General features: G+C 34.9%; 1 protein-coding gene across 1 annotated transcript in view; it reads right to left on the bottom strand.

The window, feature by feature from the left end:
* LOC150100014 (F-box/LRR-repeat protein 4-like) overlaps positions 1 to 26,977 on the bottom strand; it is a 213,813-nt gene that overhangs the window by 135,089 nt on the left and 51,747 nt on the right. Inside the window, exons 6-7 of the mRNA XM_090403195.1 lie at positions 18,213 to 18,283; positions 1,400 to 1,469 (exon numbers count right to left, since the gene is read on the bottom strand). Of these exons, the coding sequence (XP_090259321.1) occupies positions 1,400 to 1,469; positions 18,213 to 18,283 (141 nt within the window). The remainder of the gene's footprint in view (positions 1 to 1,399; positions 1,470 to 18,212; positions 18,284 to 26,977) is intronic.

The following is a 26,977-nucleotide window of genomic DNA, read 5'->3' as shown; positions in this document are numbered from 1 at the left end:
AAGCCTGTGAAATTTTGATTAATCATTCCAATCTTAACAATAATGGTGGCATAAAAATCCCAAGAATTTGAATGGCATACATTCAGCCCACTTAGTTTCCAGCAAACTCTGACTTTAGGACTTTAAGCAATTTTTCAGCTTTTATTGGCCACTATCCATACCAGTTGGCTGTAATTTATATGTATACTTATATAAGTAATATATATATTTTTTATTTATTAATTTTTTCCTTTTTGTAAACATGTTGCTCTCCAGCTTAATTTTGTAATCTAATGGATAATAATAATAATAGGAATCTAGCTTTGATGTAGTAAGGTTTTCCGCCAGAGGTCAGGCCAACAGTTGTAACTGTTGGTCAGTAACTTGAGCTTGTCATGTAGATTGTAGTGCAACTTGTTTCTTTGTATATATGTATATACTCCAGATGATGACCTTCATGTGAAGGTCAAAACAGCGAGTGTTTATTTTGGTTTATATTAAACTAAAGTTTTACTCCAACACGGTAGTTGTTTTCATAATTTGCATGATGCACAAAATGTGTTGTTCTCACTCCAGACATGAAAGAGAAGACCATTCCAAAACAGATGCTTTTATGATGCGACTCATTTGCATATAGCACTGAAAGCATCATTTGTATAAGATAATCAGACTCAGCATCACCCTTTACATAATGTACTGTACTACCTGACTTTTATATGTTTTTTCCCTTTTCTCCCAAGTTACTGTGATTTTTCTCTTTGTTCCTTAGTTTATGAAAACTAGTGTATTATTGATGGGCTAAGAGTTACATAGTCTGAAAACTCTGTGCTTTAGACCAAACATGGAACTCTTTTTCTAACATATTTTCAGGACTCCAAGAAAGTAGGGTTGTGGTTTCATACCAGGTAACAAAAAATTATCATTTATTATTATTATTACGTAACACCTCCAAGGACTCGTTGTGGGAGGGTATTCCATACTACACAACTTACCATGTATACTTAAGCTTTCACAAACATCCACCAATAATGGATTCAAACAAACAGAGTTGAATTCAGGAGTTCAACTATTGCTGAACTCCTTACAACCCTGTAAGGAGTTCAGCAACATTCTCAAGTAATTTGACATTTGAGATTATGTAATTTTCAGGCACTACAAAGTGTTGGAATTGCACCACTAGGGTTACACTGCATATTAAAGTTAATTTATCCAAGAAATTGTTTAACCACCCAAATGGCCATGACATCTATAGACATCAAGGTAACCATGGATGCGAAGTGCAAATTAAAATCGTAATACCATTGATATTACATTGAAATATATGATGAATACAAAGTGTATGCAGAGTGATGTATTTTATCCATATGGCTGGTTGGGTGGTTAAAACTGTAGGAATAATAAACTGTACACTAACACTTACTTTTGTCCAATATGGCTGAAGATCGAAATCACTGTACAGCACAGCATCATAACAATGCTTCTGGAATAGCCTTCAAATGGAAGAAACGTGAATTTTTTTTTTTTACTGTTATACTAATAAATTCTGTAATAATGATGCTTTCTACTTTACCCAACACTGTTTAATAATTATATTAAAAAAAAAAACATGTTACAGGTTGAACCAATATCAAACAAACCAACCCCACTTCACTAGGAAGCTTTTCTGCTTTGTTGAATATTATATGAAAACGTAAAAATTGCTTGCATGTATTTTAGGCACGAAGTGACTGCTTCAAAATTGTGTTTTTCTGCATGTTTTACAAAATGCACATGCACCTATCTTTTCTCTTTTTCTTCCATTCAGATGCAAATTAGTCCTGTAATTATAGCTGCATAACTTTCATTGATATATATAGAATCCTTACAAATATTTGTTAGGCCATATTAATTTTTGTTTCAACTGGCCCATTTGGAGGGACAATGTTCTGAATACAATTGTCTACAATACAACTATTGTGATAACAATTGGTGTTGCTACACAAGAATGCTATTATACAAGATCTAGTAGAAAAGAAAATGAGTTCCCCCCCCCCCCGACAACTGGCAGAACTGTTGAGCCAATGATGATGTGGTATGTTAGAGCGATTCCTGCTCCTTCAGTCAGTAGCAATTTCTCCTCAGTAGGGTAAACACCTGTCGAGTTATTGTGTTTTTAGTAAGTGTGTCTGATCTGTTCATCGCAAAAATGGAGAAGTGAAATCTTGAACAATGAGGTGTGATTCAATTTTGTGGTAAACTAAATGACAGTGCTAAATGTTCAATAAAATTAAGTGGGCAGTAATGATTTTTATTGTATGCTTAAGTGTATAAATAACACAAGACATTTTTGGAAAGGACAGCAAGCGTGGAAGATGAGTGGCATGCAGGGCAGCCTGTCACAACAAGAATATACAACTGCTTGGAGTGACTGTCAATCAAATTTACTACAAAAAATATCATTGAATGGTTGTGAAAACACCACTTACAGGTGCATCCAGAGATTGTGAATGATTGGATCCTGCATCAGAACAATGTATCTTCTCATTCTGTGCCGTCAAATTCAAAAGTATTTAGCCATAAAATACATTCCAATGTTGGAACACCATCGTATTCACCAGTTTGTCTCTGTATGACTTTTTTCTTTTCCACAAACTCAAGAACAAGATGAAAGGTGCCCAATTTGAAAATATCCATAAACATCCAATTGTCAACAGTAGATGACTAACAGTCCTCTACTGTTAGCCATAAATGAGCTAACAGTAGAGGACTTCCAATTCTATTATACTGCATATGGAAGGAACGTTGGAACTGGTGCATTTTGTGCAGGGAGGGGATTACTTTGAAGGTGACCACGATGTATCAGATGATTAATTAAATACACAATTTTATATGAATTTTGTCTCATTACTTTTCTGCTAAACCTTGTAAAATTTTTGATTGTCAAGATTGTCTGCATTTCCTAATTTGATGTATATAGCATTTAACTAGATTCTGCATTAATATCCACTACAACTCCTCTCAGTAAATAAAAAGCGGAGTCCTGAAGTTACTTCATAAATAAATTTGCATTTGAACATGTTTATTACAACAGGGATAAATGAAAGACTAATTTCTTGTTAACTATAATATAAGTTGTGTGCAAACATAAGTAGCTCAGTGACAAAAGTGAAAACTTTTTCAGCCATTAAATTCTATTTATTTGATTATTAGAAACTTGAACAGCATAAAGAGCACAAGATTTCAATATTTTTGCAGTACAATTTTTTAGGATTAAGCATTTCGGATTTTGAGGAACAATTGCCAAAATTAATTAATTAGATCCTATTAGCTGAAATAAGTATTTCTTCAAAATCTTTTGAATTTTCAAAATTAACTACAGTTCTATATTACACCTTTGATATAAAAATATATGTCCAGTTTGCAGTTTACATACTGTGTAATATGTGAACTTTCTTTGGCCTTTTTCAGGCATAGATACATTTGATAAACATCATTATGCAAACAAGTTACAATCCTCACCAGTGGGCAAGAAAATGGACTGTCAGAGCACAGTCAATCCCAAATGAGTGAAAAAAAATTACACAATAAAGATGATGAAAACCATTCTGATAATATTAATAAATTAATATGAAAGCGAGAGATAAAAGGTTCATTTAAAGTTTGAACCTTGGGATAGATGAAATGGGGAAGGCAATTCCAAAGAACAGAGGTAGATGACATGAAAGAGACGAGAAGTTTGATTTAATAAATTGGAAGCTAAAGTGTGTATGAATGTTGTTCGTGTTTTTATGCACTTGGAAAAATGGTGATGTCTAGTTTGGTGGAGCAGTAACTATGAATATACCCTATTAAAAAGGCCTAATGAAAAAAAAAAAGAAAAAGGAGTTCATTTATAGGCAAATGACGAGAGAGAGAGAGAGAGAGAGAGAGAGAGTGTGTGTGTACATGTCATCTATTAAGCAGATTGTCTTGCTCAATAAATCAAGATTCTAAGGAAGGTTTTTTGGTGCAACAAGGATAGCGAGGTTTTTTTTTTTGTTGTTGATTTTTGTTTCAATAATGGAATACCGTGAGTTAGCATAATCAAAATAAATATAAAAACGGAGATAAACTCACGTAAAAAACTTATTTAATGTAAAATTTTCTCAAATTAAACAAAATGGTCAAGGGTACTGACAATTCTTTAGCAGCTTCACGTATGACAAGAGCTGGTATACCATCCAATCCCACAGATGAATTGACATTGAGGTTATGCAATAGACTACTCACCTCCACTTCATTCACCACAATTCCCGTATAATCTATTGGTTCATTCATTTCTGCAATGTCACCACCTGGATAATATATTCTTGCAAAGTGCTCACTCAGTAACTCAACTATATCAACTGATTATTCAGTTACCTCCCTACCATCGGCATTCTTTAAAATCATTCTGCCGTATACATTTTTTCTTTTACTTGCAACATATCGAAAAAACTGTTTAGGATTCTCTTTAGCCTGCATGGCCAATGTTCTTTTGTAATCCTTTTTTGCTTTTCTTACCACACTCGTTACCCTTCTGGCCTACGCTTTATAATGTTCATGTGCCTGCCGGTCACCTTTCTTTTTAAATTCCCTCCATGGTTTTTTTTTTTTTTTTTTGCAGCTGAAGCTTAATGGTGTTATTCATCCATTTAACCCCTTCTTGATTTATTATTCGGACTCTAGGTATACAGTCAGCAATTGCTTCATGCAAACACCTTCTTAACTGCCTCCCATGCACTATCAACTTCTAGTCCTTGCAGTTGTACATGCCATGGCACTAAACCAATCAAACTCCTAAGCTTGTCATACTTACCAGCCCAATATTTCCTCATGTACCCTGTCTTAATTGTAAATTCCACACCTTTAGCCACCTCCCAAGTCAAGACCCTATGATCACTCTCACCAATTGGTGATAATGTGGTCATATTTGTTACAGCCAAATCCTCAGATGCAATTATTAGGTCAAGCACTCTCTGAACCCTAGTATTTTCCATTACATGCTGTCGCAGATAGTTATCCCTTAATAACCGCATAAAATCCAATTCCTTCCTCCCGTGTGTCCTCTCCTCACTCCAATCAATGTGAAGGCGAAATCTCCCATAATAATTACCTTCCTGCCACTCATTTCTTCTATTTGCTTGTACATACTATCTCCACCATCATTTCCATCGCCTGGTCTATAGCAGCACCCAATTGTATATTTTGTTCTGCTAGCCACAATCTCACACCAAATGGCCTCAAATGTGCTCTTTTCTCTATCCTACAATTCAACTTCTATTCTCTTGGCTGCAGCTCATCAGCTATCATCAATAATACTCCTCCCACCCATTTTATTCTCCCTGTCATTCCTGAACACACTATACCCATCACATTCAATCCCACTAGCTATATCATCTACAGTCAGCCATGTTTCACTAATGCCAATAACCTGTGATCTGGAAGTGCCAACCATGGCCAAAAAATTCTTCCTTCTTGTTCCTAGTACTCCTAGCATTAGTGTACATGAATTTCAGACCCCCATCATCCCCCATCCCTACCTTGATGGCTTATACTAACTATCCCATTCTGATTTGTAGTCCTTATTCGCTTGGGCATATTATACTCATTCATACACTCAACTGCCTCCCTAAGGTCTGCATATCTACCCCCTCCCCCCCTTAATAAATCTAGTTTCCCTGATTCTGCACATCCACTTCATTCAACAACACTTTTTCAAGTCTCCTTACATCGAATCCATTCAAATGCAAGCCATGAATCTTATATAGATCCTTTCGCCCATCGAACTCACTCCACAAATTCCACACCACTCGTCATACATAACCCACACATAAAGTCATTTGCAATTTGTTGATATAATTTGTTTGTATAGGAAAAATAATTCAGAAATTGACTGTTTTTAGTACTCCGACATTAAGCTACTAAGATAGCACTTTTTGGAATCATCTGTTATTGTTTATTTGCAGTTCTATGATCCTGTACTGAAGATGCCTATGATACTTAGGCAAAAATTTTACATTAAACAATTTTTTTTCCACATTTTCCTCCATTTTTTATTTATTTTGAGTAAGTTTTTTGGAGACTAAATATGGATGTAATATGTTTGAATCAGGAAAGCATAGAGATGCAAGTCAGCCAAAGAAGAGAAATCTGATGCCAAATGAAGATGTGAGGTGAGATCTTAAATAAGACGGGACTATGTTTTGGTAGCAATGCAGTTCACTAGATTACCATTCTCCAATGGTGTGAGAAGAAAGATATTTCAGTTTAAAACATTACTTATGGCAAATCTTCAAGTCATTTGAGTACTGCATGGTCTTGCAAAAAAAAAAAAAAAGCAGCATGTGGAAAGAAATAGGTTTGTTGTTACCAGGATTGGTGATCAGCAAGAAAACACTAATGTATAGAAGAAAGAGTGCGAGTGAAAGCACAGAACAGGAAATCCCAATATCAATAAAGGGAAGTAAAGGTGGGAAACTATCCATCACGACAAACAGTAAATGACCAGAAAGGCAAGTGATCAAAGAACTGAAGGCAGACCATAAGATGGTGTTTATGCCAAACCACGAGTAGATTAAATAGCCTTAGAAATGTCAAGAGTGACTAAATGAAATTGATCCAAATCTTTCCATTGCTCGTGTCTAAAGATTAGTAAAGTGAGCGAGGAGATCTGCTGTGGAATGAAAATGGCAGAATCCATATTGGTGATAACTAATAAATTGGAAGGACTTCATTTAGCTCAATGCTACTTGAGAAGGCAAATTTTCTGCATTTGGGCTTTTCAAAGACTGATTTAAAAAAACATATTGTAAGCTACAGTGTAGGCTAAGTGTGAAATTGGAATTTTTTACTTGAGCCATTTGGGGGATAACATGAATTTTTAATCATCAAGGACTGCTTTCCCACACTTCTTTGGAGAACCAGGGCTTGGAGAGTAATCCAATGTCTTGTGTAGAGTGAATACACGAAATAATCATTTCATGTATTCAATCAAAGCAGGTGTTTGCATCAAGAAAGCAGAAACATCAATCAGACCACTTAAATATTAAATTATGTAGAAATCATGGAGGTTATCCAATTTGGTACTCTTAAGAGTCAGAGAACATGGAGCCAAGTTAGATGGACAAACAGTGACCTCTGGATGAGATGGACAAGATGCTGGACATTTACAGTACATCTAGAGAGAGAGAAGGATAGTAGAGAATGAGCAGAATTATCCGACATTCTAATTGATAGATAGACAATTTGTGTTACATTACCACTAATAACAAATATTTCAGCATATCATCCAGCCAGATATGGGAAATTAAGGAATGCTAGCCAGTTTGAATTCTAAACACTGATATCACTAAGGAAGGTGATCTCAATTTGGATAATTATATTACACACCATCAATCTTTATGGATGAATAATTAAATATCAGGTTGGTTATTAGAATTAAGAGAGAAGTATTTACTGCACTACATTAAAATAGCAAAATGTGGGAAAAAATTTTTGCCACACTCTGCAACGTTTCTGACATGAAATTTATTTCTGACATGAAATGTCATTATTATATGAATATCCAAAACTTCAGGGTAGTCCAAAGACTCATTGTAGAAAGTGCATACTAACTATTACTGATACAATACCTATCATACTCTCCTTGAATTCACTCATGACCATTTCTACCAACTCATTTCATTCATTCATTCATTAAAAAAAAAAAAAAAATCTAGTCCTCATGCATTTGCTTACCACATTCTTACACAATTTCGAGGAGATTTCTTGTTCTCTCCCTTCTTTTCACATGCTTACTGAAAAATTTCATCTGCATTAATCCTATGAAACTCCTATGGTAAAAACCCATTTAGTAACATATGTTTCTATCATATTACCTTGTTTCTCTTAAAGAATTTTTATAACCCACAAATCTTCAGTCGTCTTAATTCCATGGACTTGTTTAACTTCTTGGGCAATCACCTCTTGATACACTCATCTACTCCTTCATTCAATAAGAAGCAGTGAAAAACGATAAATGCCAAGAAATGAAGAAGACTAAATTTGTATGCAGTAGTCTAGCTGTGGCTGTTATCAAAACATTATAACGAGAAATAATAACCTATAACCTTCCTACCTTTACTTGTCACCATGTTCTTCATTGAATTCAAGAGATCCAATAAACAATTTTTCCTACTTTTGCAATATGCCCTCTGAACTTTCGACTCTGATCACCATCATGTTTAAATCTCGTGTTATCAGGTTTATGCAATTCATTTCTGTCTATGTAGTACACAGCTTGAAATCTTTTCATTGCAAAGCATACAACTTTACAATGCTAACCATAATACTTTCCCCAATCTGTTAGTATTTTATATCGGAAATTATAAAATACTAAAATCTAATATAAAGTACAAAAATTGTTAACTATTTCATCATCAGCAAGCAACTGTATATTCAAATTTCCATTTCAAACGATTTCCTATTTATAACTAATGTGTAAATTAAACAGCAGTGGTCCTAATACACAGCTGTGACACCACTGATCACTTGCCTTATCTGAAACACACTTCTTTTGGTTTGCTATCTGTCTGCCACTGGTTGAAAACCCATCTTCATTTGCTCAAATTCATGTAATAGTTACATAGAGTCTCTTCAAATCTTTGGCAGAGTCTAGCTATACTATCAAATGTCACTTTATTACAGAATGTGAGCAAATTACTAAGTCATACCTTCACAAGGCTATGCTGTCTCCTAATTATCACATCCCTGATATGTACCCTTGGGTACAGAATATTATGGCAGTAGTTTATATCACTATTAACTTCCTATTGTTGGATTCTGAATGAGGAGAATTGGAAATTATTAATACTTCATTCAGAGTCCAACATAATCTGCCATTCCCTAAGCCAAATTTGCTCATCAGACTAATAATCTCTTGTTAATAGCATGCTATTCATATGATTTCTTTCAAGTTATGTTTATTAATATTTATTCGTTCATTTATTATTTTTATATGAAGTACAGTTGTAAAAACTATGTATTAAATGTCACTTATTATTATGAGATTAATGTTACTGATACAGAGATAAAATTTGTAAAATATGCAATATTTTTATGTTGTTAGTAAAATGTAATGTATCCAAGTAATTCTTCAAAATAAAACTTGATTGGTTGTTGTGAGAAATTATGTTATTTTTAGCCAGCGTGTGCCTTAATGTGAGTTACTGTACAGTATGCAAACCAGTTCAGTATCAACAAAACCAGTTAGAACCAGATTTTGGCAGGAAAGGAGAGTAGGATGTCATAAGTAGTACATGAAAAAGAAGAAGAGTGTGAAAAGAGGAGGGGGAGAAATAACCTGGTGTTGAACGGAGTAGGAAGGACTGAGAGCCGCTCTGTATTTTGACTTATCTTTCTTCGAGCCCTTATTCTTTTATAAATTCCTATCGCCTCACAGAAGGATAGCGTTGGATGGAAGGATAATAAGAATAAGTAAGAAATATTGAAAGTTAGGCAATTACGAGCAAGAAGATAAATTCTCCCGAGTTAACTAATCAGTTACTGAAACCCATGATTCTATAATATATGTGTGCTCTCAAAGTGAAAGTATTCAAGAACCAAAGAGTGTTTCTAGGATTCTCGATGATGAGGAAGCTATACTGTTTATACCGGTAAGGATATCTTTTCTATGCCTCGTGTGAAGTTGAAGCTTGATTCTGGAGAACATAATATAGTTCATATTACTGAAATTAACAGTCAGGGTTGAATGTGATATAGTGAAGCATTTCCTCATAAACGTAACATATGAAGTATCTCTGGATTAATAGTTCATATTTGAATGTGTGATATTCTGAAGCCTGTTACATAAGAATGCAATGTAAAATTGTGGCATCATTGGCAGAAACATATTAAAAATGAATTATTCAGGGTTGTGTGAGCAGAGCAAATCTCAAGTGATATTAAGAAAATGAAGGTAAGAAAAAAAAAGCAAAATGGGTGTTTGATCTCAGGAAAAAAAACTAGAGAAAGGCCAAGATGGATTGATGTAGTTAGCAGTGCTTTAGAAGGCTGAAATATATAAGATTTGATAGTATTGGAATCCCAACAGATAACAGAATAATTTGGAGGAAAATTGTTGATAGTGTTGGATCCTACTTTCTACTCTGTTGTATATTCTAGCTGTTGACTGACTTCACATTCAAACACAGAGAAAATTCATTTTTAATATGTTTCTGCCAATGATGTCACCTGTTCATATCCTAATTTTTCCTCAGAATTCTCATATCTGTGGTGGTCTCCAGTCTTTCTTTGATCAACTGCTTTATTTTACACAACTTACAAATCCAGAAGTTAAAATCAGTTTGAACACTGTCTTGTATACTGCTACTTTGGCATTCTACTAATTTCTCTCTCTCATTCTATATGAGTTATTAAATTGACTCGGGCTAGTGGGTTTTTTCTCCTGGAAACTCAAGAAATTGTCCATAGAACCCACACTATTTTCAGACTGGACTGTAAACACGACAGTAGGATTAGGGACCACAATATGCCAGCACTTCTGAGCTGCCTCTCTTCACCGGATGCCATGTATAATTAGTGATATAGTCTTGGGCCAGCTATCTCTGAATGGCTGGTGGAAAATGAACTTCCCCTCAGTGTTCAAAAGTTAGATAGAGCTAAAACGACCTCACCTACTTCCTATATAGGAATAAAAGGCAATAGCTTTGCTTTGTATATTTTCATATTTGTCATTTTCACTTAAGCCTGTGTGCCTAAATAGCTGAAATGTGTCACTTGTTCTACAGTTTTCCCATTCAGAATGTAGCTGATGTTTTTGATGTTCCTGCCTATTGTCATTTGATCGGTGATTTTCATACCAAATTTATTAGAGCAGTTATTCAGTGCAGTTCCGGAATTCTGCAAACTTGTACCGTATTTATTTATGAATATAATATCGTTTGCATAAAAGTAAAGCACTGAGATAATTAGCATTTCCAATTTTGATAGATGCCACATCCTTTCATAATGTGATAGATATAGATAATGAATAACAAAGGAGATAATGTGCATGCATGTCTCACACCTGATAGACTGTATAATGCTTAGTATAATGTCCTATCATACGTTTGTAGTGTTTTGAAGGTTTTTCTCGTCTTCTTACTGTATTCTAAGGATTTCTCTATAATATCAAGAAAAATGAAATAAAATAAATTAAAATTATTATTACTTACGGCATCTCCACGAAGTCCAGAGACTCATTGCAAGAGACCCAATCGACTCCTTGAATCCATTCATCATCAGGGAACTCACAACAATTCTGGCAATCCATTCCACTCACTACTTTCCATGGTAAAAAAAATATGATCTGCACACTCCTCCTGACCACATTCTTACACAGCTTCCACAGATGGACCCTAGTTCTCTATTTCATATAGTGAAAAATTTCACTTAAATCAATTTTATAAAACCCCTTTAATATCTTAAAAGTTTCTATCATGTTCCCTTTTTTCTGCCTATCAACCAAACTTTATAACTGACAAACCTTCAACCTATCCTTGTAGGGAGTATTCCACAGACCTGTCACCATCTTGGTCACTTGTCTCTGAATTTTTTTGACCACTTCCCAGTTCTCAAGAAACCCAGGTGATCAAATCTGTGTGCAGTAGTCAAGATGTGGCTGAATCATAGCCTTATAAAGAGGGATAATAATTTCTCTATCTTTACTTTTAGTGTGTTTTTCAACATCCAAGTAATTCATTGAGCTATTTTACCAAACTTTTGCAATATGCCCACTGAACTTCAACTCTGTCGACCATTATCCCCAAGTCCCTAGCTTCATCAATTTTCTGAAAACCAATACCATCAATATGGTACACCATATGTAACCCTTTTCAACCCAAAGTGCGTAACCTTCCATTTTGCAACATCAAACTGATACATTATCCTTTGGCCACAATGCCAATTTATTTAAATCATCAATCAGGATATCCACCATCTTTATCAACTATTGCTGTCCCCAATTTTACATCATCAGCAAACAACTGAATATCACCTCTTAAATCTTTCCCTATGTCATTTTGATATACAAATTAAAGAGTAGTGGTCCTAGTATCGAACCCTGAGGCATTCTACTAGTCATCAGCATCATCATTCTCCTAGACTCCATTCCACCATATACTACTCTTTGGTGTCTGTCTGTCAGCTATTCCCCTTATCCATGCTAAGAGCCTCATATCCATTCCCATCCTCTCCAGTTTTTGTAATAGTTTTCCATGCCTTGGCAAAGTCAAGTGATATCATGGTGTAGACATTACCTTTATCCAATTCTGCTGTCAGTTTATTATAAAATATGAATAAGTTACTAAGACAGGACCTACCATTTACAAAGCCATGCTGCCCACTATAGAGTATATTGCATCCCTATTCACCCAATGTTGTATTTTACCATTCACTAATTTTTCCAATACTTTAATAAACACTCTTGATAGATTAATTGGTCTGCAGTTTGCTACCCATGTCTTGGAGCCACCTTTATGCAATGGTACTATCTCACCCTGTTTCCACTCTCTTGGAATCCTACCAGAGATAAGACTTTAGACTGAAAAACTTTGTCAGAGGCAATGCCAATTCTTATTCTTATTTAAAATATAACTAGTCATAACTAGCTGTAAGACATTCCTTGCATATAATGCAGGGCAGGCTATTCCTTGTTGCTGGTTCCACTGAATATATGTATATACACATATAAATATACATATTAATATAATGACATACTTGAAATAATTATTTCACAGAAATTTATTTAAATTAACATATGTGGGCTAAAGGTTGTATCATCTGGAACCCTACTCTAAAGACTATAAATGGCTTTTCACATGTCACCTCCCCAACTTCAAATAAGCAGGGAGATGGTCTCGTGGCACAAATGAAAGCCTGGAGGCCAGTTTACAGATGATTCAGTGATAATAAGTAATTTTAATGCAATGACATGTATTGTATGGTTTAATTAGAAAACTAAGTTTGTGAAGCATTTACAGATACTTCTCTAATGTAACACTAACACTGTCACTTTAAAGAGTAGTGGCCCTAGTACCAAACCCTGAGGTACTCTAGTCAATCATCATCATTCTCCTGGACTCCATTCCACCATATACTACTCTTTGGTGTCTGTCTGTCAGCTAAAAAGATCAAGCAACCATTTTTCTTATTTTTCTTAAAGAATCCTTTTGAATAATTTTTTTTAAAAAAAGCAGATTTTTTGTATTTTCATCATAATTATGTTAATGACACATTTAGTTCATTAACTGATTGACTGGTCACCTGTTCCCTTTAATGATGCTAGTGTTATACTAGAAATTAGTTGAACAAGCTTTAATAAATTTATACTTTTTTAATAAACCATGTTTTTATCTATATTACTACCTTAAAATAATTATTTCACAGAAATAATCACATCAAACAACATCAAGTAAGCTTAAAATATAAATAAATAACATTGAAAAATTATTTAAACACAACCAACATGCAATGAAAATATCAATGGGAAAAATTATGGCATTTTTGTGGACAAATCCTACTTAGAAATAAAAGTTTGTTAACAATAAAATGTAAGGTAAAAAAAAGAACTAAACTTTTACAAGTTGTAGGTTTAATAAATAGAATTCTAAATTCTTACTTAGTAACAAAAGAAACATGCAACATCTTAGTCATACTAATATCGTATAGAAGTGAAATACAGTATTAAGACAAGACATTATTATTTTATAATTATTCAGGCCTCCATAGAGTCAAAAGACTCATCGTGGGATGTCCTTTCTAAAAAACAGAAGTCTATCAAGACTCATCAAGGGAGATCCCTCCTAGGAAACACAAAGTCTATCATACCACTCCTTAAACGCATTGACCGTTCTTGCTCCCACCACTCTATCAGGCAATGCATTTGATGGTTCAACCACCCTCCATGCAAAGAAACCACTCCTCACCCTCTTTCTCACAGTTTTGTAACTTCCAGGGATGGCCCCTTGTCATGACTCCTTCCCGCTGTTCAACCAAGCAAAAGAACTCCCCACTGTCAACCCTGTAACCACCTCTCAACAGTTTAAAAGTCTCAATCATATCACCTCTCCTTCTTCTATCCACCAAACTCTGCAGTCCATACTCCCTCAGCCGATCCTCATAACTAACATCGTACAGTCCTGAAACCATCTTTGTACCTTTCCACAGTTAATTTATCCCCTTCAAATCATGGGGACCAGATCTAAGAACAATAGTCTAAGCATGGTCTGATCAGAGTCTTATACAACGGAATGATAATTTTATCTCTGCAATTTTTTAACCCTTTTATTTATGACATGTAAACCAAATGACAAATATGTTATAAACAAAAGGCTGAAATAGATCAAAAGGTCTATATTATCAATTACCTATTTTATTAACTGCAGGGTGAAGGCCTCTCCCATTAAGGGAGGTTTTTTGGGTCTACTACTCCCATGGTGACCCAGTTCATATTGGGAGAGTATATCTATACTTGGGTGAATGAATAAAGGTGGAAGACAATCACAAACATCCATGCCTATACAGGATTCGAACCTGCAGTCTCTTGGCTGGAGAGCAGATATGCTAACCACTCGGCCAACCAGGCCAGGCAATCAGTGTATAATTAATATTTACGGTACATCTTACAACAGCCAGTGGTTTTGGATTCTACTATGGTGCAATGTTGCTTGTAACTTGTAAACCTTGTTCTAGATAAGCTGAAGGTATTTTAAATTTATCATCATCAAATTCCTGACATGTACCCTCAAGGGGTGTTACAGGATATGATAGTACTACATAAAAAATTTACATCATTACTAACTTCCTATCTACAATTTTCCTCCAAATCATTCTGTTACTTGTCAAGACTCCAACATTATCAGATCTTATATTTCTATCGTCTAAGGCACTTTATACTGTATCAATCCACCTATATCTTGGTCTTCCTTTCGGTCGTTTTCTTGACAACCTGGCAGAGAACACTTCTTTTGCTAATCTTTCCTCATCCATTTTGTTTAAGTGACCATACCACCTGAGATTAACTCTGCTAATGCATTCCTGGATGCTGACAATGCCAAGTTCTTTCCTAATATCCTCGTTTTTAATATGATATTGCCATTGATGCCATCTGTTCACGCCTCTAATCTTTCTCAGGACTCTCATATCTGTGGTCTCCAGTCTTTAGTCAAGTGTTTTACTTCTGACCCAGCTCTCAGATCTATAAGTTAAAACACTGTCTTGTTTATAGCTAATTTAGTGTTCCGACTAATTTCTCTCTTATTCCATTTGAATTTATTCAATTGACTGCCTACCATACCAGCTTTGTTGATTCTGTTGTCTATTGCCATATTTAATTCACCATCTTCAGTAAAAATCATGCCTAAGTAGCTGAAATGTTTTACAGGTTCTCCATTCACAACACAATTGACATTTTGAACGATGTTAACTATTTTCAATTTCTTTGTCTTTTTATTGCTGACTTTCATACCATATCTATTACAACAGTTATTCAATTTAGTCAGGGAATCTTGCAAACTTGTAGCGGATTTATTTAGGAGTATAACGTCGTCCGCATAAAGCAAAGAGCTGACATTAACATCTCCAATTCTGATATCATGTTTAATACCACTTTCCTTCATAATGTGATCCATGTAGATAACGAATAACAGAGGGAATAATGTACATCCTTGTCTCACACCAGATTTAACATTAAACAATCTTCCTCTTCCTTCAAATCGAATTGCTAACTTACAACTCGAATAAAGACTAAGTATTGCTTGATACTCCATTGACACCATATAACTGTAGTGTATTGAATAGCTTCTTTCTTGGCACCTTGTCATATTCCTTTTCCCGATAGACAAAAAATTAAATATAGACCTTTGTTATATTCCCATGCTTTCTCAACTATTTGTCGTAAAGTGAAGATCTGATCCTGACAGTCTCTATTTGGCTGAATCCAGCTTGTTCTTTGCCAAGCTTTTCTTCCACAATTCTTCTCAACCGTTTCTCAAGTATACCTGCATAGATCTTGCCAGGAACACTCAGTAGGGAAATGCCTCTGTAATTCTCACATTCAGTTTTATTTCCCTTTTTATATATGTGTACTATTAGAGCTCTACTCCAATCATCAAGAATTCTTCTCTCTGTCAAGGCTTTCTGAACTATGCAGTGCAGCCACTGTAAGACTTTTATACCACCATACTACAGCATTTCTGGTCAAATGCATTACTTCTGCTGTCTTTCCACATTTCAAGCCTTTGATGGCTTTTTCTACTTCAAATATGGATATGTATTCCTGACTGTATGCCTGTTGAGTGTTTTTTACCGCTGTGCTATCACTGCTTGTTTAATTTACTAATTTTTCGAAGTAATTACTCCATACTTCAAGGATATCTTTTTCTCCTGTTTTCATGTCACCTTAATCATTTCTAACTCCTTTTACAGCACTGTTTCCCCCATTTCTGAGCTTCTTCAACACCCTCCAGAATATCTTACCACTTCTTGATATTTATTTTCTATGTTCTTGTCAAAGTCCTCCCATAACTTTTGTTTAGCTAGTTTTATACAGTGTTTTGCTTTCTTACATTTGTCTCTGTATTCTCTAAGAGCACAAGCTGACTTATTTGCCAGGAACTTTTGATATGCTTTCTTCTTTTCCTTCACTGCCTCTTTAACTTCCTATGTCCACCATGAAGTTGTGATTTTTCTATACTTGCAGACAACCTCATTACATGCCTCTCTGGCTGAATCAATCAGGGTTTTCTTCAAGGCATGCCACTGAATATCCAAGGTTTGGTTGCTGTTCTCAAACTCTTTCATTTTTTCTTCAATAATCTTCGTGTATTTTAGTCTACAATTCACATCTGAGAGTTACTCAAATGTTATTCTTTTCAATATGAAATTCAATTTTATCCTGCTGAAGACTAAATTGTGATCGCTTCCAATTTCAAATCCTCAGTACACTCTGGTGTCCTGCACCAGGGAGAAAACATCATTATCAACAATAACATAGTCAACGAGACTCTTCTCTCCATGTGAATTTGTGCACATTTTTATGTTGGAACATGGTATTAGTAATAACCAGTCCATGTCCTGAGCAGAAATCCAACAGATATTTGCCATTATTATTAGCTTTGCTCTTTTCTCCAAATTTTCCCAAAATATTTTTGTATATCTCACAATCATTTCCTACTCTGCTATTTAGATCCCCCAACAAGGACCAACTTTTTTTTTTTTTCATTGTGTCAGTTGATTTTTCTAAAGCATCAAAAAATTCCTCCACTTCTACCTTAGTAGAACCTTCTGTGGGACCATAGGCACAAATAAGTCTCATTGTCCAATTCCCCATTCTGATATTTGCCCACATCACTCTACTTGAGACTGCCTGCCATTCAAGAAGATCAGCCTCGTATTTTATGTTGAATACCATGGCTACTGCTTCTTTTCCTTGATTGTCATTGCCTGAATATAATCTTTTGGATTTTTTTGCTCAGAAAGATCTCGCCAGTTTTTGTCTTTGTTTCAGTCGCCCCTATTATGTCAATCTGGTACTTATCTAATTCTTCAGCTAGCTCCATTTCTTTGGCTTTCAGGCTTGTTATGTTGATAGTAGCAATCTTTAACTCTGGTGATGTTGAGTTGGGGTGTGCTTTCAGATTTGTTCCGGTAGCTGACTTTTCGCTGTTCGCCCTGGTTCCCTGGTGAAAACAACAGGGGCCTTGTTGAACCGGGCGATGCCCCAACCAGCATGAAATTTTGTCATGTTGTGCCATCATTTTGTATATTGGTTTAAGCCAATAAGAATATAATTTGGTCAGCTAAAACCCAAATTGCCAGCCCATCCTCGTTCGTTCAGTATCCAGGTAGATACCCAACAGGGTGCACCATGAGAAGGTGAGGATTGGACATTAGGTCAGAAGCCCTGGTCGGTTCTCCACATTCCTTTAAAGGCTATATATGGAGGCTCCTCTCAGGCTTAAAAGTATGTTTTGGCTGGAAGACAGGATTCCAGACTAATTAAATTATTCCTCATCTCCACCCTATTAAAAAAAAAAAACACACTGACAGATTTCTAGCTTTCACAGGGGAATCACAATTAAAAATTGAAGTAAATAATCTGAATGGACAGTAATGTTCAATCAGGTTGCCTTGAAAAATTATTTTGCTTGTGTCTCTTTTTTCCTTTCACTCTAAAAAACTACAGTACTACTTACTTGCATACTTGAGAAGCAATACATAAAGACTGAAGATCGAGATAACTAATAATCAAATGAAGAATTTCACTCTGAAAATAAAACAACCACCAAAATTTCTTTTATATAAATATTTAAACAATATAATTCATTTAACAAAATTAAAGCAATGGTAATTAATGTACACCTTGAAATATGACATATTTACACATGAAAGAAGTTTACTGATAACATGAAATCAGATATTTCATCAAATATTTCAGACAAACTAACAAACTCTTCATTATCAGAAATAATAACAGGCAAATTCAAATGACAAAACATACAGCAGTCATTTTTATTCATAATAACATCCATGAAGTTCAATCCTGGAAGGATCACTCCTGACTTAGTTTAAACCAAATATGATATAGTAAACAGTTTACTACAATTAAGTCCCATCCAAAGCCCCATTGGGCTTTGGATGGGACTACTAAATGGCTAGGTTTTGTTAGAGTGACATTATACAATGTTTGCTACAGTGAGAGACAACTGTATAATGTTACTGAAACAAAAAAATTTAGTTACCAGGAATTAAAGTCTCCCAATCAGAAAGGAGAAGCAATCATTGCAACTATAACTAGGTTATAGTAATAAGTGTCATAGCTTTCTTTAAATAAATATTCATATTTAAAATGGCTTCTGCAGATCACATATTCTTATATTTAGGTTTAATGGAAAGAAAACAACACACATTAATAGTTCCAATATTTCATATCTATTACAAACATTTTCTGGAATATAATATAAAAATTGTAGAAACACCACACAAGTGGAAGATGTTATACTAGAAGTTGAAAATCCTAGAAAGGGAAAGTGGGGGCTCTGTGGAGTGTTGGTAACTTGCCTTGCTGTTGGATTGATGTTCTAAAAATTTGTTTCACAAATTTGGGGAAATTTAACACATCAACACTTATTTAGATTAGGTTGGTTTTTTAAATCTGCTGCCGATTCAAAAAAAAAAAAAAAAAAAAAGTCTTTTAAGTTTGAATTTGCTGTGGTGAAACATAGTAGTTCCCCCCCCCCCCATTTGATTCTGTGCAAGGTATCCAAAGGCATGGTCATCTAGATCCAATGATCCATAGTTATGGTCTCAGATGTCTCTTCTTGTCCTCTTCTTCCATTTAACTTCCCATTTATAATCAATTGAAGTATCTTATATTTTTCATTACAAAGTAGGTGATGAAGATATGCAGTTTTTCTTCTTTTTATGGTATCTAAAAGTTCAAGTGATTTCCCCATTCTTCTAGTACTTCTTGAACAAACGTTTTTGCTGTCCATGAAATTTGTAACATTCGTCTGTATAATCCCATCTCAAACGCATCAAGGTTTTTTTTTTTTTTTTAAATTGATGTTGTCTTCAAGATCCAAGTCAAGGTGTTTCAAGGTGTTCATACACAGTGTTGATTTCATCAAAAGAAAATTTTTTTTCTTGCCATTTCAGTTCTAACTTTTATTTCCATTTTTGGATTGCATTCTTCATTTAACCAGCATCTGAGAATTAAATTTTGTCACTCTATTTGTTTCCCATTTAAAGAAAGTGCTGAATTAAGAACTGGTTTCTTGCTTATGATCATTAGTTTTGGTGATACAGCAATCCTTGATTAGTGCACTTAATGCATTCCTTAAAACAGGCGCATTAATCAAAAATGCACTAATCGAATATAATAACCTATGGGAAAAAGTATAATTCGTTCCACAAATTTCTTTTTTGAACCTTAATTTTTTTATAAAAGAATTAAGGTATGTCTCAGGGCCTAGTTAAAGGAAAACCATGAAGCCGAAAGACAATAAAACATATTCAGAATATAATTTTATTATTCTACTTCTTAACAAAGAGTTGAGCTAATGTAGTTTGGCAGGCATTTTATTTCTTTTTTTTCATACAACCGACGGTATGGCGCTATTGTCTCTTCTACTCTTCTGCAAATTTTACTGCTTATCTCTTCACCAGGGTCAGCCTCTAAGTATTGCTGCTTAAAAACTTCAACTGTACAAAAAATATTTTCAAATTGTTTCTGTGAAATCTCTTTGGCTGACTATCATTGAGTGCTAGATGCACATCTTCCAGCTGTGCATCTAGCACTCAATTCTTCAGAATGAGATTTAATTAACTCTTGGAGATATCATTATCGTATTAATTTTCCGACGTCCCAGAACAACTCATCCCAGAAGACGGATTGATTACCCTATTATCGGAATGGATTCTCCTTTTTGTGACTTGCGCAGAAGTATCGAAGGGTCTCAAATCTGTGGGCATACTATAGCATACGACATAAATTTTGGGCGGTAAAAATTTGGAACATAGTATACATAGCGTTCATGGAAGTAGTGTAGTATGCCGTTATTTTTAATGTAAACCTTGTAAAATGTTTTAAATTGGTAACTAAATTATTTCATTCTGGTGAGTGATTTTCTAAAATAGTTAGCCATAAAAATGTATAGATATTAAATTTTTAAAATGTATATAGGCACACTAATTGAATTTGGGTATCGAAAAAAATGACGCACTAATCGGGGGCACATTAATTGAGGGATTACTGTATTTATTTTTAATTTCATTTTTTTCACTCTCTTTCTTCACTAGTTCCAGAAGATTTTGAAGATCCTGAACACTGTCAGCCAGGAGAGTTGTGTCATCAGCATATCGTTACTGATGATTTCACAATTTACATTAATCCCTTCCTCTCTTCCTTTTAAGATTTTTTGAAATATGGCTTCTGAGTATATATTAAAAAGAAGAGGTGCCAGCACACATCCTTGCCTTACCCCTCATCTGATGTTAATGGAGTCTGTAATAATGTCATCACTTGAACAGATGCCTTTTGGTTCCAATATAAGTTTTCAATGATCCTGATGTCTTTACTATCTAATCCAATTCTTTTTAATAATTCAATCATTTTAGTAAGTTAAACTTTTCCAAATGCTTTCTCGAAGTCAATGAAGCAAACGAATACTTCCTTGTTTTGGTCACTACATTTTTGAAATAAGATTTGAGAACAGAAAAGAACCTCTCTCATTCCCAAATCATTTCTAAAGCTGAATTGGGTATCACTGATGGCATCTTCACCTTTTCTGTATATTCTTTTATGAATTATTTTCAGAAACATTTTGAGAACACGACTCATTACACTGATCATTCTATAGTCATTACAAACCTGATCTAGAGGCAAAATATGGAACGTTTTCATATTTGGTGACAAAAAAGCATGAGACACTGTGAGACAGTGGTCTTCCACCTAAACTATGGACCAACTTAGATTTTTTTTTTTTTTTTTTTTTTTTTTAAAATACTGGAATTCACATGAGAGGTAGAAGAACCTATAGCACATTAGTGCCTCATAACTTTTACAGTATAAACATCACCAAGAAGAAATATATATTTATTAAATTTACTATATTTATCTGGTTTTCTAACCAGCATCATCAGAGCACAATTATAACTGTGATAGGCACACAACACTAAATTCCCCAATTATGTAGTTTAATGCTATGTGCCTATCACAGTTATAATTGTGCTCTCATGATATTAGTGAGTTTAATAAATATATTTTTCCTCACTTGGTGTTGTTTATACTATAAAACATTATGAATCATCAACACCAAAATCTTTCTATAAGCATGTTAGTGTCATGCATCTGAAGAATGTGATCACTGGGAAAGAAGCTTATCGACATTTTTCTTGAAGAGTGGAGGTCGTAGTTGTTCAGAAACAACTCATGAGGATGTTCTGAAAGAGGGAGAGAGAAAGAGAGGTGGTTGGAATAAAAGAGCAGAAGCAGGTTAAGTGTATTTGCAGTTGTACTGAAAAGGGATGCTGAGTAGCTGCTGCTCTTATATTGACAGATCTGACAGAAAGTGGAGGGATGATGGTTGCATTTCAGTGGAGCAGTAACTATAGAAGTATCTATAAAAAGAGGATGAAGTGAGTCTGCGAGAGAGGTATTATGAGCTGTATTACTCTCCTCTGAACAACACTCTAGATGAATTTGGGATTTATATATTAGTAACTGTATGTGTGAAAGTAGCATCTTGAGTGGAAAATAATGCCTTCTTTTTATGGCGACTATTGATGTGATGTGATGTGATGTGTTTTGCAGGGAGAGGCTGAAGTAAATGTCAGTCCAAGGAGAGAGAGATCTGATCAAGTCTGGTGCTTTGTGTATTACTGACAGTAAGGTAGATGAGCTGAGATGAGATGCCTTTTATGAGAAACAAAGCAAGACCATGTGTCTGGATAGCAGTAAAGGTGACTAGGTTATCCTTGCCAATGAAGGATGGTGTTTAAGGCAATGGTTGCAGATGATCTTGAAGCTTAGGATCTGAGTACTGTATAGTCTGTAAAATTATTACAACAAATGGAGTGTACTGTCATCAACAAAGCTCTTGATAAAATGAGTGGTGAATGAGAGTAGGTCATTTGTGTATAACAAAAAAAAAAGATAAGGGTAACAGAACAGAGCTCCGAGACATTCCTGTATTGATAACAAAGCTTAAAGAGAGGAATCCATCCACCATGACATGCACTGAATGACCAGAGAAAAAGCTGACTATCCAATTACAGAAGGCAGCAAGTAGAATAAAGGAAGGCAATTTACTTAAAAGCAATGGACATGCCAAGAGCAACAGCAGGTTTCTCCAAATCTTTTCATGGCACACTTATGGAGTCTATGTTTTTATATATCTTAGCCATATCCTGAAAAGGCTATTTTGAGAGCTAATGATACTAACTATTAGAAGCTAATAAAAAAAAAATGAGGTCTAATGAAAAAAATTACTAGACCTAATAAAATGGCCATTCAGTAAATCTTAACCTCTTTTTCACTTTGAAACTCCAGATGAATAGATAAAGCAAAACTAAGTATCATTGTAAAATGCATTTAAAAAATTAATTTCAGTTGTAACTTGAGGAATTTGATCCTCTTTTCAGTTTCGTTACAGAAACATTTCATGGCTTACTAATTAAATCAATTCTTAACTAGGTCATTTATAACCTACTGTGGTTATAAATTAAAAACTCGCAGTTATCAGTTCAATGGGCCACACTGTGATAGTACCTACACAAAACAGACAAGAAATGCATGCATAGTACAACTGTTCAGATACTGCTAACAACCTTGTAGACAAAAATAGTACTGTAGGAAATTATTAATAGGTAATACCTCTAAGGATTCATTGTTAGAGAACACTCCACTACACATAACCCATCATATCCATCACATAATCCTCTCCTCTTTCCACCCACCCACCCACACCCACACACACAATGCATCTGACTGATTTGCCTGATTACAGGATGAAACTGAAAAAACCATTGTGAAGAGTCCTCTCATCACTGAGAATCAAACTTAGTTTTTTTTTTTTTTTTTTTTTTCAAATGAAAAGAACAATGTCCTGTTATTAATTAGTATTTCATTTTTATTTCCATGTGCACATGGAAGTAAAAATGTTGATAAAAAAGATGATATATCAGGTCATTCCAAAAGTAATGCCATTTTTTAGGGGCATGAACAGATGGCATCAATGGCAATATCATATTAAAAATGAGGATATTAGGAAAGAATTTCATATTGTCAGCATCCAGGAATGCATTAGCAGAACTAATCTCAGGTGGTATGGTGGTCACTTTAGCAGAAAAGGAAAGATTAGCAAAACAAGTGTTCTCTACCAGGTTGGCAGGAAAGAGACCCAGAGGAAGACCAAGAAATAGGTGGATAGATACAGTAAAAAGTGCCTTAGAAGACAGAAATATAAGATCTGAAAATATTGGTGTCTTGACAGTTAACAGACTGATTTGAAGGAAAATGCATAGATAAGAAGTTAGTTAAGGTTTAAATTTTTTATGTAGTACTATCATATCCTGTACACCCCTTGAGGATATATATCAGGAATTTGATGATGATGATAATACACTCCAGTCTCAAGTCTTTCCTGCAGTGGCAAAGCTGCATGCCACCAGATGGGCCCCATGTTGCAGACTGGGGAATGGCCACCAGAGAAAGTGGCTAGCTGCAAATAGCTAATAAGCTATCCTGGAGAAGTAGCAATACTAACAGGATGTGGTGGGTTAGTGGACAACTCCAATAACTCTATAAAATACCACAGAAGTCCAATGATGGTACTATATCAAGGTGAGATTAAGGCCACCCTAAGCCTAAAAATAATCAATATGCACCTTCTTACATTTCTCCCAAATGTTTCAAGGAAGACTGAGGGTTTGTCAGATAAGTGTTGATGTGCTGACAGTAAAGACAAAATACGATTGAAATTGGATGCCAAAGAATAAGAGAAAAGACTCGTGCCAGCTTGGACATCGCTCAGTCAAACAAGGTCTGCGTTCCCAATCAAGCAATCAGAAACAAACAGAAGTACAAAGGAAAGTTCCAAAAAGCTAGAGACATCTCAAAACTAAATGAAGACAGGTAAAGAATAGCATATCGAGACATGCTGTTCTTTACCTGTCCTCATTTAGTTAAGACAGGTTAAGAACAGTATATCAGGATATGCTGTTCTTTACCTGTCTTCATTTAAGAAGAACAGCATATCAGGACATAATGGGAACTAAGCTTAAGACCACAAGTGAAAAACAAAATATAAATACAAGAGCAGAACGACTAACTGCAGTATTAAAAAAAGCGGTAGAGAAAGTAATTCCTGAAAGAGAGAAGATCAACAAGAAATGGATAACTCAGGAAATCCTGAAATTGGTACAAGAGAAAAGAGAACTGAAACTTAAGTGATATTTCAGAGGCAGCAGATGAGTAATACCTTAAAAAATGCAACGAAATATGGAAAGCAGCAAAATCTGATAAAGCCAAATGGCTGGAGGACCAATGCAAAGACATTGAACAGTACTATGGAAAACACAAAACTAGAGCAGTCTATAAACTTATAAGAAATGTCAATAGGAAGTGGCAAACAAGATCAGTAGCAGTCAAAACTATATGCTATAGAAGTGATAAAGTATTGATGGACAAGATCGAAATCATACAGAGATGGAAAAGATATTGCAGCGAACTATATAAAAATCAACTAAATAATACTGTGACAGAAGTAATCAAAGAACTAAAAGCAATCTCTCCACCAACAGAGATCTTTGAAAATGACATCTTGAAAGAGGAGGTGAGCAATGCTATAAAACATCTAGAACAACAAGAGTCCTGGAAATGATAACATAATAGGCGAGGTGCTAAAATATGGGGAGAATTGGTTGTAAAAGAAATGCATAAGCAACGTAATGAAATACGGAGGTCAGGATATGTCCCTGAAGAGCAGAAAATATCGGTCTTGGTTGTTCTTCATAAGAAAGGCAGTGCTTTAGAATGCACCAATTACAGAACTATTGCACTAATTATCTTGGCAGAGTGCTGATGAAAACACTTACAGAACACCTGAAGGTCCATATGGAGGCACATCCTCCTGATGAGCAAGACAGATTTCGAAAAGATCAAAATACAGTGCAACAAATACTCGTACTAAGACTAACAGCAGAAAAAGATCGAAGAAAGAACAAAAAGATATACTAGTGTTTCATGGACTTCCAAAAAGCTTTTGATAATATTGACCAAAATATAACATGGGCTGGGCAGTCTTGGAATCCTATGGTGTGGACAATAAACCGATCTTCCTGTTGAAAGATATAAACAGCCAAGCACAAGACACAGTCAGGATAGCAGTTATGACTGGAGATGGTTTGCCACTAGTCAAGACAAACTAAGACAAGGGGACCTAATATCACCAATCATCTTCATCACACATCTTATCTAGAACACTAGATAAGATTTAAGAAGAAGGTGGAGGCATTTCAATAAATGGCATGAAAATAAACTACCTGTGCTTTGCAGATAACATCATCCTGATTCAAGAAGATGCAGCAAGGCTGGAATTGACACTGCAAACACTACATGCAGAAGGAAAAAGATATGGGCTAAATGTTAATTTTGAAAAAACTAAAACAATAATATTCAGACAACAGAAGTTACTGAACAAAGTTAGCATAGAAGGATTTCAACTGGAAAATGTGGAACACTTCACATACCTTGGATGCCACATAACATATGACTTGGACCCAAAAAAGAGATAAAAATTAGAATAGCCAGAGCAACAGCTCTCTTAAAAGCCATGGACAAAATATGGAAGAACTGAGCTATAAAGATACACGCTAAACTGCGTATTGTAGAAACCTGTATCTTCAGCAGCATGCTCTATGGATGTGAGGCCTGGGTAATCCTGAGAGAATCTGAAAGGAGGATATTAGCATTCGAGAGGAGGTGCTATAGAAAGATCAATGAGGAAATATATAGACGAATACAACCAAAAAAACCCTTATCCAGAAAGTAATCAAAAGGAAACAATGTCTATTTGGCCATATATGTAAAACGAACGATGAGAGGAAATTAAAAATGCTGCTCTTTGGGATGATTGAAGGAAAGAACAAAAGAAGATCAAAATGGTGTGGAAACTCGTTACACATACTGAGTCATCTTGTATAAAATAGAATGCAATAGAAGAATCATATCAAGATGGCATCAGATGCCTATGGGCATTGAACCCATGTTTTTGTTGTTAATATAAAGCGTTAACTTTTTACAGCTATCTCTAATCTAGAGTATTTTAGTAGTATGGTGATACACTATTTTACTACTTGTATAGGGAAAATGTATGACTTATGCAGTGATTATCTTATATCTTCCTTGATCTTACTCCTGCTGATGAAACCTCAGTGAAGGTCAAAACCAGTTTGGGTA

The sequence above is a fragment of the Typopeltis vanoorti genome, chromosome 13 (genome assembly GCF_054136105.1).
Source record: "Typopeltis vanoorti isolate ZY-2024b chromosome 13, IOZ_Tvanoo_1.0, whole genome shotgun sequence".
In the NCBI taxonomy this organism is placed as follows: domain Eukaryota; kingdom Metazoa; phylum Arthropoda; class Arachnida; order Uropygi; family Thelyphonidae; genus Typopeltis; species Typopeltis vanoorti.
This window is presented reverse-complemented; position numbering and strand designations above follow the sequence as displayed.